The sequence below is a fragment of the Meles meles genome, chromosome 8 (assembly GCF_922984935.1).
Source record: "Meles meles chromosome 8, mMelMel3.1 paternal haplotype, whole genome shotgun sequence".
Classification (NCBI taxonomy): domain Eukaryota; kingdom Metazoa; phylum Chordata; class Mammalia; order Carnivora; family Mustelidae; genus Meles; species Meles meles.
Genome location: NC_060073.1, coordinates 64,970,118 through 64,986,160, shown reverse-complemented (window position 1 = coordinate 64,986,160; position 16,043 = coordinate 64,970,118). Strand labels below are relative to the sequence as shown.

The following is a 16,043-nucleotide window of genomic DNA, read 5'->3' as shown; positions in this document are numbered from 1 at the left end:
GTAAAATGTTGCTCTCACTAATAAAGACAGCTTCAGTCAAATCAGTAAGGATTTTCTAAAGAGAGCTCTTCAAAGGTAGAAGCTCCCCATTACTGGAGGCAGGTAAGCAGAGACTGGACACTTAGTAGAATGTTATAAAGTCCTTCTTTCTTTCATTCCCCAAACCTTTAGGTAACAGCTTTCTCCTTCCGCCGCGTGCAAGGACCTGAAGACCCACAGATGAAAAATTTTAGGGTGCTGCCACCCAGGCTAACTTTCAAGTTTGGCTAAATGATCAGGTCCTGGTATCTCCTGAATTCTTTGTTGCTGGCTCTACCTTAATTTTAGGTTCTGGAAGGTGTATCTGTGAAAGGCGGGAAACCCAGGAAATGCAAACCAGCTTTTATGTTTCTTAGAACAATCTATCAAGCTTACCTGTGGGTGTTGGATACAGAGATAAATTCTGGAAGAAGGACCATTCAGGGTCAGGGAAAGGAGAGGCAATTCCCGGTGCGGGGGCAGGGTTATGAACCAAAAAAAAAAAAAAAGCAATATCTACTAGTCTTATTCCAGTTTTGCTCATTTCCTGTGGCCCCGAACCTACGGCATCAAGCCCCCAAACCCTACCAGCCAGAATTAGCGCGGGCAGGAGCTGGAGCAGTGGGCCATTTAGGAGCCCGGAACCTCGTGCGCGGGGTCTCGGCAGCAGCGTGCACCGGGAAGCATTTGGGCGCTGCACCGCCCTCCGCCTTGCCCTTCAGCGGCGCTCTCGGAGGAGAAAGCTTGCGGCGGGCGGCCAGGCCGTGGTCCTACTGGTTTTCTTTGTAATTGGTGGTCCGAGGCCAGGCCTCAAGTGGGAACGGCGTCACCATGATGGACGGAAGGCCGGGCCGAGTGCCCTTACAGTTCCTGCCGGATGAGGCCCGGAGCCTCCCCCCGCCCAAACTGACCGACCCACGGCTCGCCTACATCGGCTTCTTGGGCTACTGTTCCGGCCTACTTGATAACGCGATCCGGCGGAGGCCGGTGATGTCTGCCGGTGAGGGCTGCGCGGGCTGGATCGGCTGGGAGGCGAGGGGGTCGCGGGCTGCCGGCCGGTTCCCCAGCAGGACGCTTTCGCTTTTCCGGGCCTTTTCACCTAGCAGGCCCCGCCTCGTCTCCCTGGGACATCTACGTCCCGTGAGGCATTCAGAACCCGGTGGGGCCAAAGTGGCACTTAAGGAAACTCAGGTCATTGCAACCCACTAACCCACAAGTGGGTGTGTGCAAAAATGAGTGTATACTTCGTGCCATGCACTACTGACATTACGTGCACTGTAGTCTTGGTCCTCAAAATACTTTTGGGGAATGAAGAAACGGGTTTAGAGGCGTTAACGCATCTTGCCCAACGTCTTATGGCCATTAAGTAGCAAGCCTGTTTTTAGATCTCAAGTCTATATTCAAAGTCCGTGCTTCTCAAACCTACTGTGCGTACTAATAATCTGGGGATCTTGTTAAAATGTGGATTTTGATTCAGAAGTTCTGGGAAGAAGACTGCTGTTAACAAGTTCCCAGATACAGCTGGTCTGGGGACTCGCTTTAAGTAGGAGAGGATGAACCACTGAGCTGTAATCATTCTGTCTATCTGTTCATTTATTATTTAGTTGTTTAAGAGAGACAGAGATAGCAAGAGAGCACCAGCAAGAAGGAGAGGGAGAAGCAGGCTCTCCACTCAGCAGGGAGCCTGTGGTGGGTCTGGATCCCACAACCCCAGGGTCATGACCTGAGCCAAAGGTAGAGGCTTAACCACTGAGCCACCCAGGTGCCTCTGGGCTGTATTCTCTAGTAGTGTGTCAGTGGCCTCCTGCCAGCTAATAGCTGCCATGGTAGCTGTGCTAAAGGCAGTGGACTTCCAAAGGGAAAAAAGGAGGAAAGCTTTTGGAAGAAGTGTCTTTGAACTTAGCTTTGATTTATCAGGCAAATACCAGGCGAGAGCCTTCCAGGCCCATGGGAGGCTAGTGGAAGTAAAGCGGAGGCAAGGGCCTCTGAGCTGAGAGAAGTTTGATGATGGAGTGTGCAGTGTAGGGTGATAAGGCAGATTTAGGTAGATAATGGCAATTTCTTCTCTAGGCAGACAGGAACCTTTTTAGCTTTTGAGAGTTGTTGGGGTGAGGAGGGGGGTAGAGTAGGGAGATACAGAAGTCAGGCCTTTTGGTTTTTTGTTTGTTTTTGTGAGTAGGCTTCATGCCCCAAGGTGGGGCTTGAATTCACCACCCTGAGATCAAGAGTTGAACGCTGTACCGACTGGTCCAGCTAGGCACCCCCAGGCCTTGTGTTTTATTTTTATTTATTTATTTTTAGAGCGACCCCCAAAATCATGACCTGAGCTGAAATCAATATCAGACACTTAACCAACTTAGCCACCCAGGCACCCCTGGGCCTTGTGTTTTGTTTTTTGTTGTTGTTTTATTTTTTTTAAAGATTTTATTTATCCATTTGTTACAGAGAGACCGCACAAGCAGGGGGAGCAATAGGCAGAGGGAGAAGCAGGGTCCCCGCTGAGCAAGGAACCCAACACAGGACTCGATACTAGGACCCTTGGATTACCACCCCACCCAAAGGCAGATGCTTAACCACCTGAGCCACCCAGGTGCCCCTGAGGGCCTTGTATTTTATTTTTATTTATTAATTTTTTTGAAGGTTCATAAGAATTTATTGAGCATCCATTCAGGTGCCTTTCAACTGTTAAGCTGCTCTCATAACTGGACGAGGGCCTTGTATTTTAAAAGGAAGGTCAACTTGGGGCACCTGGATGGTTTAGTCTTTTGAGCACCAGCTCTTGATTTCTGTTCAGATCATGATCTCAGGCTTGTGAGACTGAGCCCAGCGCTCAGCTCTGTGCTCAGTGAGAAGTCTGCTTGAGATTCTCTCTCCCTCTGTTGTATCGCCCCTGACTGTGCTCTCATACACACTCTCTCTCTCCCAAATAAATAAATGAATCTTGGGAAAAAAAAAAAAGTCGGGAGCAGGTCAGCTTTGTCAGTGCAAAGCACTGATTGGAGCCAAGGTGGTCAGTTAAGAAAGCTAATACAGTGGTTCAGGCAACCAGGAGTCACCTCACTTGTGCCTCTTTTTGCCACCTTCCAGCTATAGGTCATGCCTGAAGGCCGGCTCCAGCTCACCAAATACCAGGATTTCCAGTGCTCAAATAGTATGACCCCCTCCACAGAAAGGAATGATCTTTGCCTATTTCTGTCTTTAGGGAGTTGAAGTTTTCTCCCTTTTCATCACCACTCCAGATTTCCCCAAGCCTATCGTTTATTGTAATGGAAAGAACTCCACTTTGGAACTAAATGGCTTAACTCCAGTGTCTCCTATCTGTGTCACCTTGGGCAAGTTACTTGGTCAAGCCGTTCAGAGGCAAAAAATATCTTCATCTATAAAATGAGAATAATTGGAGCGCTTGGGTGGCACAATTGGTTAAGCATCTGACTCTTGGTTTCAGCTCAGGTGGTGATCTCAGGGTCGTGAGATGGAGTGCCCTGTGGGGCAGAGTCTGCTTAAGACCCTCTCCCTTTCCCCTCCATCCCCCCACCCCGTGCTCACTTGCTTGCTCTCTTGCTCTCACTCTCTCAAATAAATAAATCTTTAAAAAAATAAAATGAAAATAATTAATCTGCATATTTGTTGTGAGAATTGAGATTCTGTAGATAAAATGACTCATACAAAGAAGGTGCAGGACAAAGTTTCCATTTCTTAGCTGTTGTTATGCAAACAGTTTCCCATATATTTGTTCAGCATTTATTTACTAAGTTCTTTCTCTGTGCCAGGCAGTGTTACATACTGGGTATATGGGGTAAAGAATACTGTCCCTGACCTTGAAGAGCTCTTAGTCCAGTCAGAGAGACAAATAAATAGTCTATAATGGGTCTAGGCATGACAGAGAATGTGTTTTCACAGAATTAGGTGAGCAGTGAGCACTTTGGGAGCACAGAGGAGGTACAGATTGAATAGAGACTATTCCAGAGGAAGAGCATAATAGTCAAGAGCACATGATTCTGGGTTTGACACCACCTCCATCCTACTAGCCATTTAATTCTGGGCAAGTTACCTCTCTCTTCAGTTTCCTGAAGAGAAATGAGCTTCAGTTTCCTATCTATGAAATAAGGATATCTACCTCTGTGTGGCTGTAAAAACTAGATAAAGCCCTTAATCTAGGGCTAGGGGTCAGAGTTCCTGAGTTCCCTGGGTGTCCCTAAGTTGCTTTGGATTGAGGAATTTATTGAAATGGGTCTCAGCAGCATTTATTATTGTGTTTGTCTAATTTAATGATTACCATATAGCAGTATTCAGTAAGTATTTGTTGACTAAGTAAGTATCTATAGATTACAAGGAAGTCTAAAACCTGGTCCCAGCCCCCCAGAAATTTATAACCTGACTAGCATATCCACTTAAAAGACAAACTGTGGTACACGTTTATGCATGTAGGCTAACAGGTGTGACAAAGGAGCAGGGAAAGAGAAAAATGCAGTGGATTTTCAAAACTATAGCCATGGAGGGTACCTGGCATGCTGTATTTAGTTTTGGAATACCCTATAAATGAAATCATATTGTATAGATCTTTTCAGGTTAGCAGAAAATATTAAGTAGAATTTTTTCTTAAGCTTTTTCCCCATCTGGAGTTCAAAACCCATGTTGGTACCACTTGCCTGCCTTAAATTTATGGTTAGTTGGTATGTAAGTGTAGTCCACCAAATTAAATGTATTTATTGATTTCTAGTTTAATATGTTGATAATTTATGGTGTTCTGCAAAGAGCACCATGGTTTCCAAGTTTAGATTCACTTAATAAAAAAAAGGGAAATTCATTGTGGAGGGGTTGTACATGTGGTAGGAGGGAAACCACCACTGAGAGGAAGGAAAGAGCTTAGGGAAAGGGGGACATGGTAAGAGGCCAAGCATGCCTTTAGGGCTGGGACACGGACATCATTATCTGAAACATTCAGGAAGTCTTCTGTGAGGGATATGGCTAAGCATAGAGAGTCTAAGTCTTTGTGTAGTCTGGTGGCACACAGTAGAACCCAGCACACTTTGGTTTGCTGAATTGCAGGTGGCCCACTAGGGGAAGAGATGGCTGTTTGGGGTAAGGGAGAATGCAAGAGTTTAGGCCCTATCCAGTTACAGATCATAGTAATATTTTGCATTTGTATTGTTTTACACATTTTTCCAAAATATTTTTACATGCATTTTCCTTTGGTTTATACAGTACTGCTGTGAGAATGATATAGTAAGTATTATCTTTGTTTAAAGGTAGTAAATTGACTTGTCCAAGGCCATTTATCCATTTATTAAAATTTATTAAGTGCTATCTATGTGCTGGTACACAATGATGAATTAAGCATTGGCTTTGCATGGTAGTAGATGGAAATAGTTTCTTTAGCAGTTTACGTATTAATTGGGAGACCTTCACCCTGTTAAGAACATTAAGGGAAGTTCTGGGAAGACTTCTTAGCAGAAGTGATAATCTGAATTGAATCTTGAGGTCTCTGGGCAGAGAAATAACAGGTAGGTGTCATAAAAAAACATGGAAGTCTCTTTGCATGAGGAATTAAAAGTAGTTCAGCATTGCTGGGGCACAGTGTGCATATCAGGGAATGTCAAATGAATATGGAAGAGTCAGCCCATGAAGGGCCTGGGAAGTCATTATATAGGAGTTTGGTCTCCTGTTGGGTATAACTGAAGAAGGGGCTGACAAGCTAGGTTTGTGTTTTAGTAAAAACTCCTCTAATGACAGGCTGGGATAAGTGTGGAATGGGAAGTGAGATGAAAGAGAGCAGTTAGTGTGAGTGAGAGATGAGTTCCCTGAAGTGAGGTGAGGAAATATTTACAAGGACTTGACAGGACTCAGTGACTGGATGAAGGGATGAGGGTGGGGAAAGGGGGGGGGTTGTTGGTTACTGTGTTTATTACCCAGGACTTGATTTTCTGGGTGAATGGTCTTATCATTCTCTGAATTAAGAGGAAGAGGAATGACTAGGGGGGAAGGAAGTTCATTTGGGGGTATTCAGGGGAACATACCTGTCAAACATTTGTATATATCTGTTATTCAGCATGGTTGTTTGAGTTGAACACACTTGCAGGTCACCAGTATGTGGACAGAAGATAAAACTATAGGAATAAATGAATTCTTCAAAGGAATAGTTGTGGGATAAGAAGAGGTCTGGGGATAGAATTCTGGGGCACAGCTAGAAAATCACATCTGCAGTTAACCTTCTTAAAAAGATGCCTGGGTGGCTCAGTGGGTTAAGCCGCTGCCTTCGGCTCAGGTCATGATCTCAGGGTCCTGGGATCGAGTCCCGCATCGGGCTCTCTGCTCAGCAGCGAGCCTGCTTCCCTCTCTCTCTCTCTCTCTGCCTGCCTCTCTGTCTACTTGTGATCTCTCTCTGTCAAATAAATAAATAAAATCTTTAAAAAAAAAAAAAAAAAAAAAAAAAAGATACTTTTGTGTATAAAGTTCAGACCTTTGGATCTCCCTTCAGAATTCAAATTTTGGCTTTCCCTAGATCATATGACTTGATCCTCCCAAGTCTCATTATTATAGGATTTTTTTAAAAGATTTTATTTATTTATTTGACAGAGAGAGAGCACAAGTAAGCAGAGCAGCAGGCAGAGGGAGAGAGAAGCAGGCTCTCTGCTAAGCAGGGATCCTGATGTGGGGCTCGATCCCAGGACCCTGGAATCATAACCTGAGCCGAAGGCAGCCGCTTAACCAACTGAGCCACCCAGGCGCCCCTATAGGATGGTTTTTTCAATATAGTTTTTGAATAGGTAATTCATAACACATGGTACAAAGTTTAGAAGGTAAAAATATATTGATATATATTTGTAGAGTAGCTGGCTTCTTTGGTTATAACCAGTAAATATGCAAATATAAATTGGTATATGGAAACAAACCAAATTGCTTTTCAAGCACTTGTAAAGGACTTCATCTCTGGCACATCACACCCTGAACATGTCCTGGAATACAAGTGAGTTTAGGTCTTCAGGATTTTGTAGTAATCTACCTTTTCTCCTGAGGAAATTTATAAAACTTTGGGTTCCATTAATAGTTATGTTCGTAGATTTAATGTTGCTTTTCATAATTGCCAGATTTCTTTAGGAAGATATATCATGGTCAAGGCTGTTTTTTTCGAAAGAGCCATGTAGAAGAGCATTTTTTTTTAAAAGAATGGTAGAAGAAATAACAATAAATTGTATGTCTGAACTACAAAACCAATTTTAAGTATACACTGACTGATTTTTGCTTTCTTTGGGATTTGTTTGAATTTTAGGTTTACATCGCCAGCTCCTGTATGTTACTTCCTTTGTCTTTATTGGATATTATCTTTTAAAACGTCAAGACTATGTGTATGCTGTGAAGGACCATGATATGTTTGCTTATGTAAAATCACATTCAGAGGATTTTCCTGAAAAAGGTATTTCAAGTTAACTGTAGCAAACCTCTTTCATTTTTTCTTAATTTTTAAAAATTTTGTTTATTTATTTTTAAGATTTTATTCATTTGTCAGAGCATTAAGCAGGGAGAGTGGCAGACAGAGGGAGAAGCAGGCTCTCTGTCTAGCAAGGAGCTGGGTAGTGGGACTCAATCCCAGGACTCTAGGAACATAACCTGAGCTAAAGGCAGACACCTAACCAACTGAGCAACCCAGGTGTCCCCCCCCCCCTTTTTTTTTTTTTAAGAATTACTAATGTATTTATGTATTTATTTATTTGAGAGAGAATGAGAGAGCAAGCACAAGGGTGGGGTAGGAGAGAAGCAGATTCCCTGCTGCGCAGAGCCCAATGTGGGGCTCTATCCCAGGACCCTGAGATCATGACCTGAGCCGAAATCAAAGTCAGAGGCTTAACCGACTGAGCCACCCAGGCACCCTTGATTAATCTCCCTCACACACACACAGAGATTTTATTTATTTGACAGAGAGAGAGATCACAAGTATACAGAGAGGCAGGCAGGGGTTGAGGGGGAAGTAGGCTCCATGCCTAGCAGAGAGCCCAATGCAGGGCTCGATCCCAGGACCTTAAGACCATGACCTGAGCCAAAGGCAGAGGCCCAACCCACCAAGCCACCCAGGCGCTCTGCCCCTGGTTAATCTTACACATGCCTGTGGCTTCAGGTATCTTCAGTATTCTGGCGACCCCCACATCTTTACCTAACTGGAATTCTCTTGAATTTGTATATCCAGTTTCTGGGCAGCTACCTCTGTGTCCATCAGGCAGCAAATAGAATTAATTTCCCCTCTGCCTGTGCAGACTTCCTGTTCTTGTTCTGCACCGGTGAGTGGCACTCGCTACTCCATCCAGAAGCCTGGGAAGCATCTTCCAGTCTTTCTTTGAATTCTCATTCGTCTTCAAGACTTGCTCTTCTACTTCCTAGGTATTTTTCAATTCTAAACTTCTGTTTCTCTCCTGTTGCCACTCCCCCAGTTCATGTCCTGATAATCTTTTGCTTGGACTGTGGCACTTGCCTTCATCTCACTGAAGATTAGGTCTCTAGACAAGTGTGGATATGCCTAAAAATGATTGCTTACAGTAGCTATCCATAGCTTTTAGGATAAAATCCAGACTCTGAGGAGGGCTTATTTCCCCAGGCTAAGCTAATTGCCTGCTAGAAAGACTTTGCCCACACCTTTTATCCACCACGTGACATGCATGTGTCTGTGTCCCTCAGTAGACTGTAGAAAATCTCTGTTTCCCCAACCTCCAGTACAGAGCCTCTTCTAGTAAGCAATAAATAAGAGCTGACCTGATCTACACAGAACCCTGCCTTTGGGACGCTTGGATGGCTCAGTCAGTTAAGCATCTGCCTTCCGCTCAGGTCATGATCCCAGCCCCACTTTAGGCTTCCTGCTGAGCAAGGAGCCTGCTTCTCCCTCCTCCCCATCCGTGCTCTCTCTTGCTATCTCTGTCACTATCTTTCTTTAAAAAACTAAAATCTTTAAAAAAAAAAAAAAAAAAGTCAAAGATTTTTTTTTTAAAAAAGCACCTGCCTCATCTCCTGTCACTTCTGTCCTGGCTCATTATCTCTGTCACTATCTTTCTTTAAAAAACTAAAATCTTTAAAAAAAAAAAAAAAAAAGTCAAAGATTTTTTTTTAAAAAAGCACCTGCCTCATCTCCTGTCACTTCTGTCCTGGCTCATGAAACACTATGTCCTTAGCCTGCCGGGTATCACTTTGTACACACCCTGTACCTTCATGATCCTCTTTCTGCTCCATCTCTACCTGTCCACTGACCAAATTCCAGCTCAACAGTCATCATCTCAAAGAAGCCCTGACCCAGCGACAAACAGGAATTTGCTCAGGACAGCCCACTTAACTGCTCTTCAAATTGTAATATTAATGTTTTCTTGTTTGTATTTTACATAAATATACATAAGACAGATGAGCACATATGTGATGAGTGAGTGAATGTAGAAAATTGATGAACTTGTAAATATATAGCTCTTAAATAGATTTTCCTATTCATGTAAATATGTGATATTAAGCATTTAAATTTCCTTATACTGAATGATGGTATCTAAGTTCCTATTTAGCTCTAAAATTTTATTATTCTATTTAATATTCCCATAACCTTCAGTTACATATGTGATGTTTATGGTGGATCAAAAAGGTACAGCTTCTGGGGCGCCTGGGTGGCTCAGTGGGTTAAAGCCTCTGCCTTCAGCTCAGGTCATGGTCTCAGGGTCCTGGGATCGAGCCCCGCATCGGGCTCTCTGCTCAGCAGGGAGCCTGCTTCCCCCCTTCTCTCTGCTTGCCTCTCTGCCTACTTGTGATCTCTCTGTCTGTCTCTCTCTCTCTGTTAAATAAATAAATAAATAAATAAATAAAAAAAAAGGTACAGCTTCTGCATGGAGCACTGGGTGTTGTGCAAAAACAATGAATACTGTTTTGCTGAAAAAATAAATTAATTAATTTAAAAAAAAAAGTACAGCTTTTTTGAACCAGTGAAGAGTTCAAATAGAGTACAAAACCATGTATCAGGGCCGGGGAATACTCAGAACTGCCGGATGTTGGAGTCAGATTCTTGTGAATATTGATTCCTAAGAGTGAGAGTGAGACCCGTTGGCAGAGCGGTCCTCAGTCCCAGGCCTCTGGCTTACTGCCTCCTCTGTATACCGGCGCCCTCTGTCAGCAGGAGCTTGTGCAGCCTCACCGCCTCATTCCGTCCCTGAGCAGTAGTTTGGTGGCACACCCACAGCCTCCTGCACTGCCAGCCTCGACCTGGAAGCTGACCACGTCGACTCCGGGCCCTCCCACCTGACCTGTGCCCCTCCCTGTTCATTCCTTCCTTTACTCCTTCAGCCAGGACACCCTGGCAGCGCTTTCCCCTCCAAGGAGCCATCTGGATGTCACCACAAATTCTTTCAAAGTTATCCTTCATGCGGTGAAACAGAATGTCTTGGTGGTTACCAAACTATGGTTAAAGACAAGAACATAAGGAAATTCTTAGAAGTTTATGTCTATAAAAATATTAAGTGTTTATTTTTCTTTAGGAAATATGATTTCTAGAACATTTTTTTTTTAAAGATTTTATTTATTTATTCGACAGAGAGAGATTACAAGTAGGCAGAGGCAGGCAGAGAGAGAGGAGGAAGCAGGCTTCCCACTGCGCAGAGAGCCCGATGTGGGACTTGATCCCAGGACCCTGAGATCATGACCTGAGCTGAAGGCAGAGGCTTTAACCCACTGAGCCACCCAGGCGCCCCCTAGAACATATTTTGAAATAATTTTTTGTGATCTTCCCCTTTACAGGTAAGAAAACGTATGGCGAATTGCTTGAAGAATTCCATCCAGTGCGTTGAAGTCTCCAAAATGCTTCCTTTGGTTTCACCGATCAGTTATTCCTGAGTTTTGTGGAACATGTTTCCATGATATGGGAAGTTTATGTTAATCTGTGTGTTAACACCTTATGATTAAAATGGTCATCATGAACACCCTGACTCCTTTTTACCGTAAGAAAAATAATTCATCAGAGAATGGTCAGTTTCCATTCACCCAGTTTTAAGACATTTGACAGGTTTAAAATGGAGTTTAGCTCAGAGTTGGCAAGGGATAGCCTGTGAGCCAAGTCATGTCTACTGCGTTTTATTGGAACATTTTACAATACGTTTTACAGTACGTTTTATTGGAACACAGCCATGCTTCTCTGTTTCCATGTCAGCGGCTGCTTCCATGCTACAAGGGTAGAGTTGAGTGGTTGTGACAGAGACCTTATGGCCTGCAAAACCTAAAATGTTTAATATATGGTCCATTACAGAAAAGCTTTGCCTGTTCCAGTTCCAGTAGAAAGCGAGACAAAGCAAGCCAGATTATGGAGGTTTTTCTGAATCATGCAGAATAATTTGGACTTGATCCTACAGATGATGGGAAGTCACTAAAACGGTTTTAGTGGAATGACCTGGTCAGGTTTGTATTTTTGAGCTCTCTGCAGTATAGAGGGTAGGGGTTTTTGTTGTTTTTTTTTTAAGATTTTATTTATTTATTTGACAGACAGAGATCACAAGTAGGCAGAGAGAGGCAGGCGGAGAGAGGGAGAAGCAGGCTCCCCGCTGAGCAGAGAGCCCGACGTGGGGCTCCATCCCAGGACCCTGAGATCGTGACCCGAGCCGAAGGCAGAGGCTTTAACCCACTGAGCCACCCAGGCGCCCAAGTATAGAGGTTAGTTTAAAAGGAGGAGGCTCAGGACTGGGAGGGCAGAAGACTGTAACTGCAGAGGGGTCTTTGCTTGTAGGTGGATCATCCTGGTGAAAGTGGGCTCAGCTGCTAACACGGTCTACAGCCACGCTTGGTGTCATTAAAAGGAAAAACCCCACCTAACTGCAATAAATTTACTCTTAATGACTTTTTGAATTCATGCATTTGTCCAAAAAGTTTCCAAGCTCAGATTTTATGATCAGATTAGTTTTGGAAGATCAGTAAGATTATTTCTCTACATGATATCAGATTAGAATGAATATAAGCATATGGTTTCTGGGCAAAATCAGATGAATCCCATGTCTATTCTCTTGGATCTCACCTGTTGAAATCATGTCTGAAAAATTACTTTAGAAGCAAAGATATATGCAAGTTGTTTTTTTTTTAATTGCTACTTCAACAAATAAAAAGTATTGTTCATTCATGCTTGGCAGGTACAAGAGTGTGAGCCATTCATCCTAAGGGACTTTGCTCTCCCTTAGTCCTGGAGGATAAAAAGTAAGGGGTAGAGTAAATACAAGGTGAGGGGGGAGGGAAAAAAAACCTTTGATAATAGTACTCACATGCCAGAGGCTTTTGATTCATCTTTTTAATTTTTTCTGACAATCTTATGAGGTCAGTGATCTATCACTGATGAGGAATTTTAGGCTCCAATGGGTTACATAACGTCCAGGATCCTGTGAATGACAGCTCAGAGAAAAGATGTGAATTTCACTTTTCAGTTGCGATAACTTGTGGTCTGTCATACCACACACTGGCCTGTAATGCCGAGCTCCTCATGAACCACTGGCCACCACCCCTGCTGGAGAGAAGAGTGGGGGGAGTTGTGAATAGCAGCAAGCAGTGACCTGGTGCCAAGTCCACAAACTGGCGCTCTGAGGGAGGCAGGGAAGCATCCCAGGACACCAAGGCACCTTCACTTCCAGCTGCAGGTCCAGACCATTCCCATCTGCCTCAGAGCTAGTGTTGGTGTCCTCACCACACAGTCTGCCTTCTGTCACTTGAAGGGATCTGTGGAGAGCAGAAATGTAACAAACCAAGTCAGTATCAATCCCTATCACACACCCACTGAAGTAGGAAAAATAACCAGCAGCTCGACAGTAGTGTCGCTGTAGGAAATCTGGCCGTGCAATAGCACCGCGAGAATGAGGTTATCAAAGCTGTGACAACAGCTAGTTTCACCTCCATGTTTGACAGGAAAGCTGGACTAGCTGTCCAGGGTCACACAGAGGTCAGTGGTAGAACTGGGGCAAGAGCCCAGAATTTTTAACTTCTGCTATACCAGATCGCCTCTACAAAAACTAGGTCCCTGGGGCGCCTGGGTGGCTCAGTGGGTTGAGCCGCTGCCTTCTGCTCAGGTCATGATCTCAGGGTCCTGGGATCGAGTCCCACATCGGGCTCTCTGCTCGGCAGGGAGCCTACTTCCCTCTCTCTCTCTCTCTCTGCCTGCCTCTCTACTTGTGATCTCTCTCTATCAAATAAATAAATAAATAAAATCTTTAAAAAAAAAAAAAAAAACTAGGTCCCTGTGTGCTGACACTTGGCACAGAACTGCTGCTCTTGTCTCTGAAGGAGTTGGACTGGTCAAAGAGAGCGCTTTTTCCTTCCTTCTCTCCCTCCTTTCTTCCTCCCTTCCTTCTTCCTCCCTCCCTCCCCTTTTTTCCTTCATCCCTTCTTCCCTTCTTCCTTCCTTCCCATCTTCCTTCTTTCCTTCCTTCCTTTTCTTCCTTCCTCCTTTTTTGCAAAAGTTGATACCAAGTTGGATTTTTGTTCTAGTTTGTTTTAAAGATTTGTTTATTTATTTGAGAGAGAGAGAGCGCGTGCTCAGGAGGAGAAGCAGTTTCCCTGCTGAGCAGGAAGCCTGATGCTGGGCTCGATCCCAGGACCCTGAAATCATGACCTGAGGTGAAGGTACACATTCAGCAGACTGAGCCATTCAGGCACCCCTGTTTGTTTGGTTTTTTTTTTGGTTTTTTTTTTTTTAAAGATTTTATTTATTTATTTGACAGACAGAGATCCCAAATAGGCAGAGAGAGAGGAAGGGAAGCAGGCTCTCTGCCGAGCAGAGAGCCCAATGTGGGGCTCGATCCCAGGACCCTGGGATCATGACCCGAGCCGAAGTCAGAGGCTTTAACCCACTGAGCCACCCAGGCGCCCCCCCTGTTTGTTTTTTAATTGAAGGATAGTTGGCCCACAAAGAGCAGGGTTTCTCTCTACTCTGCCGTCCTCGATCCCCACCTGCGGCCAGGCTGCAGAGTCCTAAGGTATGAAGGCAGCCCACTAGCACACAGGAAGGGGATTGGACTCTAGTTAGACCAGGGTTCATTCACAGGTCAGCTCTGCCGTTCCCTGAATAACCTTGGACTCCTTTCACTTCTCAGGCCCCCAGTTTTTTCATCTGTTAAAGGGAATGATAGTTCCATTCGAAAATTGATATGCAAGTGATTTTAAACTATAAAACCACTCAAGTGCCAGTAGTTATTTTTACTAATACTGTTACTCTTCAGTGAAGAAAGGGAAATCCAGAGAACTGAGCTGACGAAACCGAGCCCTTAGTGGTGGAGTCAGACCCTGAACCCAGGCTGGTGATCAAGCATTCACATACTTAACTAGTAAATGCATGCATGCATAAGCACACACATATGTATTCATGGGTCACCTTTCCTGCTATCAGCCCGTAGTCATGGCCATTACTCACCAAGCCTGGTCAAGAGAGTAAGACAAGCCTGGCCTTGAATCCTCCTGAGTCATGACCCTTATACCTGGCAGTGAAGGTGCCTGCCTGAGACCCAGTCCCACTCCCACGGAGTTGCCTCCCCTGGAATGTCCCTCAGCGGACTCTGACCCCCACCAACACCAGCATTACCTTCCCTAGAGTCCAAGGCCTACATGGCCTGTCCCACTATCTCCTGGTATTTCCTTGTCACCTCCTCAGCTTTCAGGGTAAGATTTTAGGATGTGATGAAGGCTGGAAAAGTGCAGGTGGAACTGGGATTCCAGGTCCAGCTGCCCCAAGTCCCTCTCCTCCTCGTCCTCTGTCTCTGCAGCTTCATGATCGGACTCATGGGCTCTGCCACCTGCCACCACTCCTGTCGGGGCAGCAGCCCATGGTCCACATCCATGCGGATGGCCTTGAGCATGGTGAAGTATTTATAGAAATCAGGGGCCCCGTCCTGAGCCTGCTGCCCCTGCCCGTTCAGCGGCACGTCCCGCAGGAGGCTGGGGATCATCACCATCTGCTGCTCCATGTTGCGCACCGTGGCCGAGTAGCGGTCCATGACGGTCAGCATGCAGTTCTTGGGGTAGAGCTTGGTTGGCACCTGCATGGTGGCTGCTGCTTCCTCGCTAAGACCAGCACACTGCCTCAGCACTACATCAAAGCTACTTTCATGTCTGGATGTGACAGCAGTTGGACAGGATGCCAAAGCCCAGCTGGTGGGGCAACACAGCCCTTCTTTAGGCCAATCCCAGGGCTTGGGCACCAATATCTGCCTCAGGCGATCCGTCTGCCCAAAGACAGACCCGCCAGCTCTCCATCTGTCATTTCAGCACTCCGAGACTGCCTCCGCAAGGGCCCGCCCCCTCCTTCATGAACTGGACCGACCAGTTAGAGGGAAGCCTTGCCCTTTGGTGACCAGGGCTCTCACCCCAGGGCAGTCATGAACACTTTTGGGGTATCTGAGACCCAGCTGCCCCTTCACTGTCTGCCTCCTCATGCGCTCCCACTTGTTCAAGCCGGGGTGCCCTGGCTTTGAAATGAACTAGGGACATGAAGAAGCTTAGTATGGGGCAAAGAGCACAGACACAGGAGCCAGAAGCCCCAAACCCGCCACTTCCCAGCTGTGTTTTCTGGTTGTTTGCTGGCTAACACTTATTGAATACCTAGCCTCCCATCGAGTGCTACACTAAGAGTAACTTGCCCATGGCCCCGTTGGAGCTCCTCCTCTCTCCCACCTCTAGTCAGGGCTTTAGACTGGTATACGAGGTTGCCTAAATTACACAAGTGAACTAGAGCCATATCCTTAGCTGTAAGTTTGAGCTGTTGAGAGGATCAAAGAAGATAAAGCCCATGAAAATGCTTTCTAAACCACAAAGCATGGTTCCCAGCTGATCCTAGATCTCTCAGCTTTAACCTGTAATTCCACAACAATGGAATTCTTACAATGCTTCTTCACCACTGACCTAGTCCTTTGATCCAAAGTCTTGGAAGATAATAATCCATTGCACAGTCCCATTATCACAGCTGACACACTGCATTTGCTCTATTTGTTTATGAGATACCGAGGGAAATTCAGGCCTAAAGAGAGGCTTACCATTGTGCAACAAAAGTCAGA

The 16,043-nt window shown here is 45.1% G+C and overlaps 2 protein-coding genes across 2 annotated transcripts; one reads left to right on the top strand and one right to left on the bottom strand.

The window, feature by feature from the left end:
- Positions 1 to 716: 716 nt before the first annotated feature.
- On the top strand, positions 717 to 10,949 carry NDUFC2 (NADH:ubiquinone oxidoreductase subunit C2). The gene is made up of 3 exons (XM_046017665.1): positions 717 to 1,018; positions 7,289 to 7,432; positions 10,768 to 10,949. Exons 1-3 carry the CDS (start codon positions 850 to 852, stop codon positions 10,815 to 10,817), a joined length of 363 nt encoding a protein of 120 aa, XP_045873621.1. The 5' UTR covers positions 717 to 849; the 3' UTR covers positions 10,818 to 10,949.
- A 1,163-nt stretch (positions 10,950 to 12,112) lies between these two features.
- On the bottom strand, positions 12,113 to 15,035 carry LOC123949257 (thyroid hormone responsive). The gene is given in 4 exon segments (XM_046016628.1): positions 12,113 to 12,720; positions 14,576 to 14,661; positions 14,663 to 14,792; positions 14,795 to 15,035. Coding segments are annotated over 3 exon segments (438 nt in total). The 3' UTR covers positions 12,113 to 12,720; positions 14,576 to 14,594.
- Between the last annotated feature and the right edge of the window lie 1,008 nt (positions 15,036 to 16,043).

Excerpts from the sequence above, each read along its gene's own strand:
- NDUFC2 (XM_046017665.1), top strand. The coding sequence starts at position 850 with ATGATGGACGGAAGGCCGGGCCGAGTGCCCTTACAGTTCCTGCCGGAT. Across the intron at positions 1,019-7,288 it reads GAGGCCGGTGATGTCTGCCG|GTTTACATCGCCAGCTCCTG; the intron begins GTGAGGGCTGCG and ends TTTGAATTTTAG. Across the intron at positions 7,433-10,767 it reads AGAGGATTTTCCTGAAAAAG|GTAAGAAAACGTATGGCGAA; the intron begins GTATTTCAAGTT and ends TCCCCTTTACAG.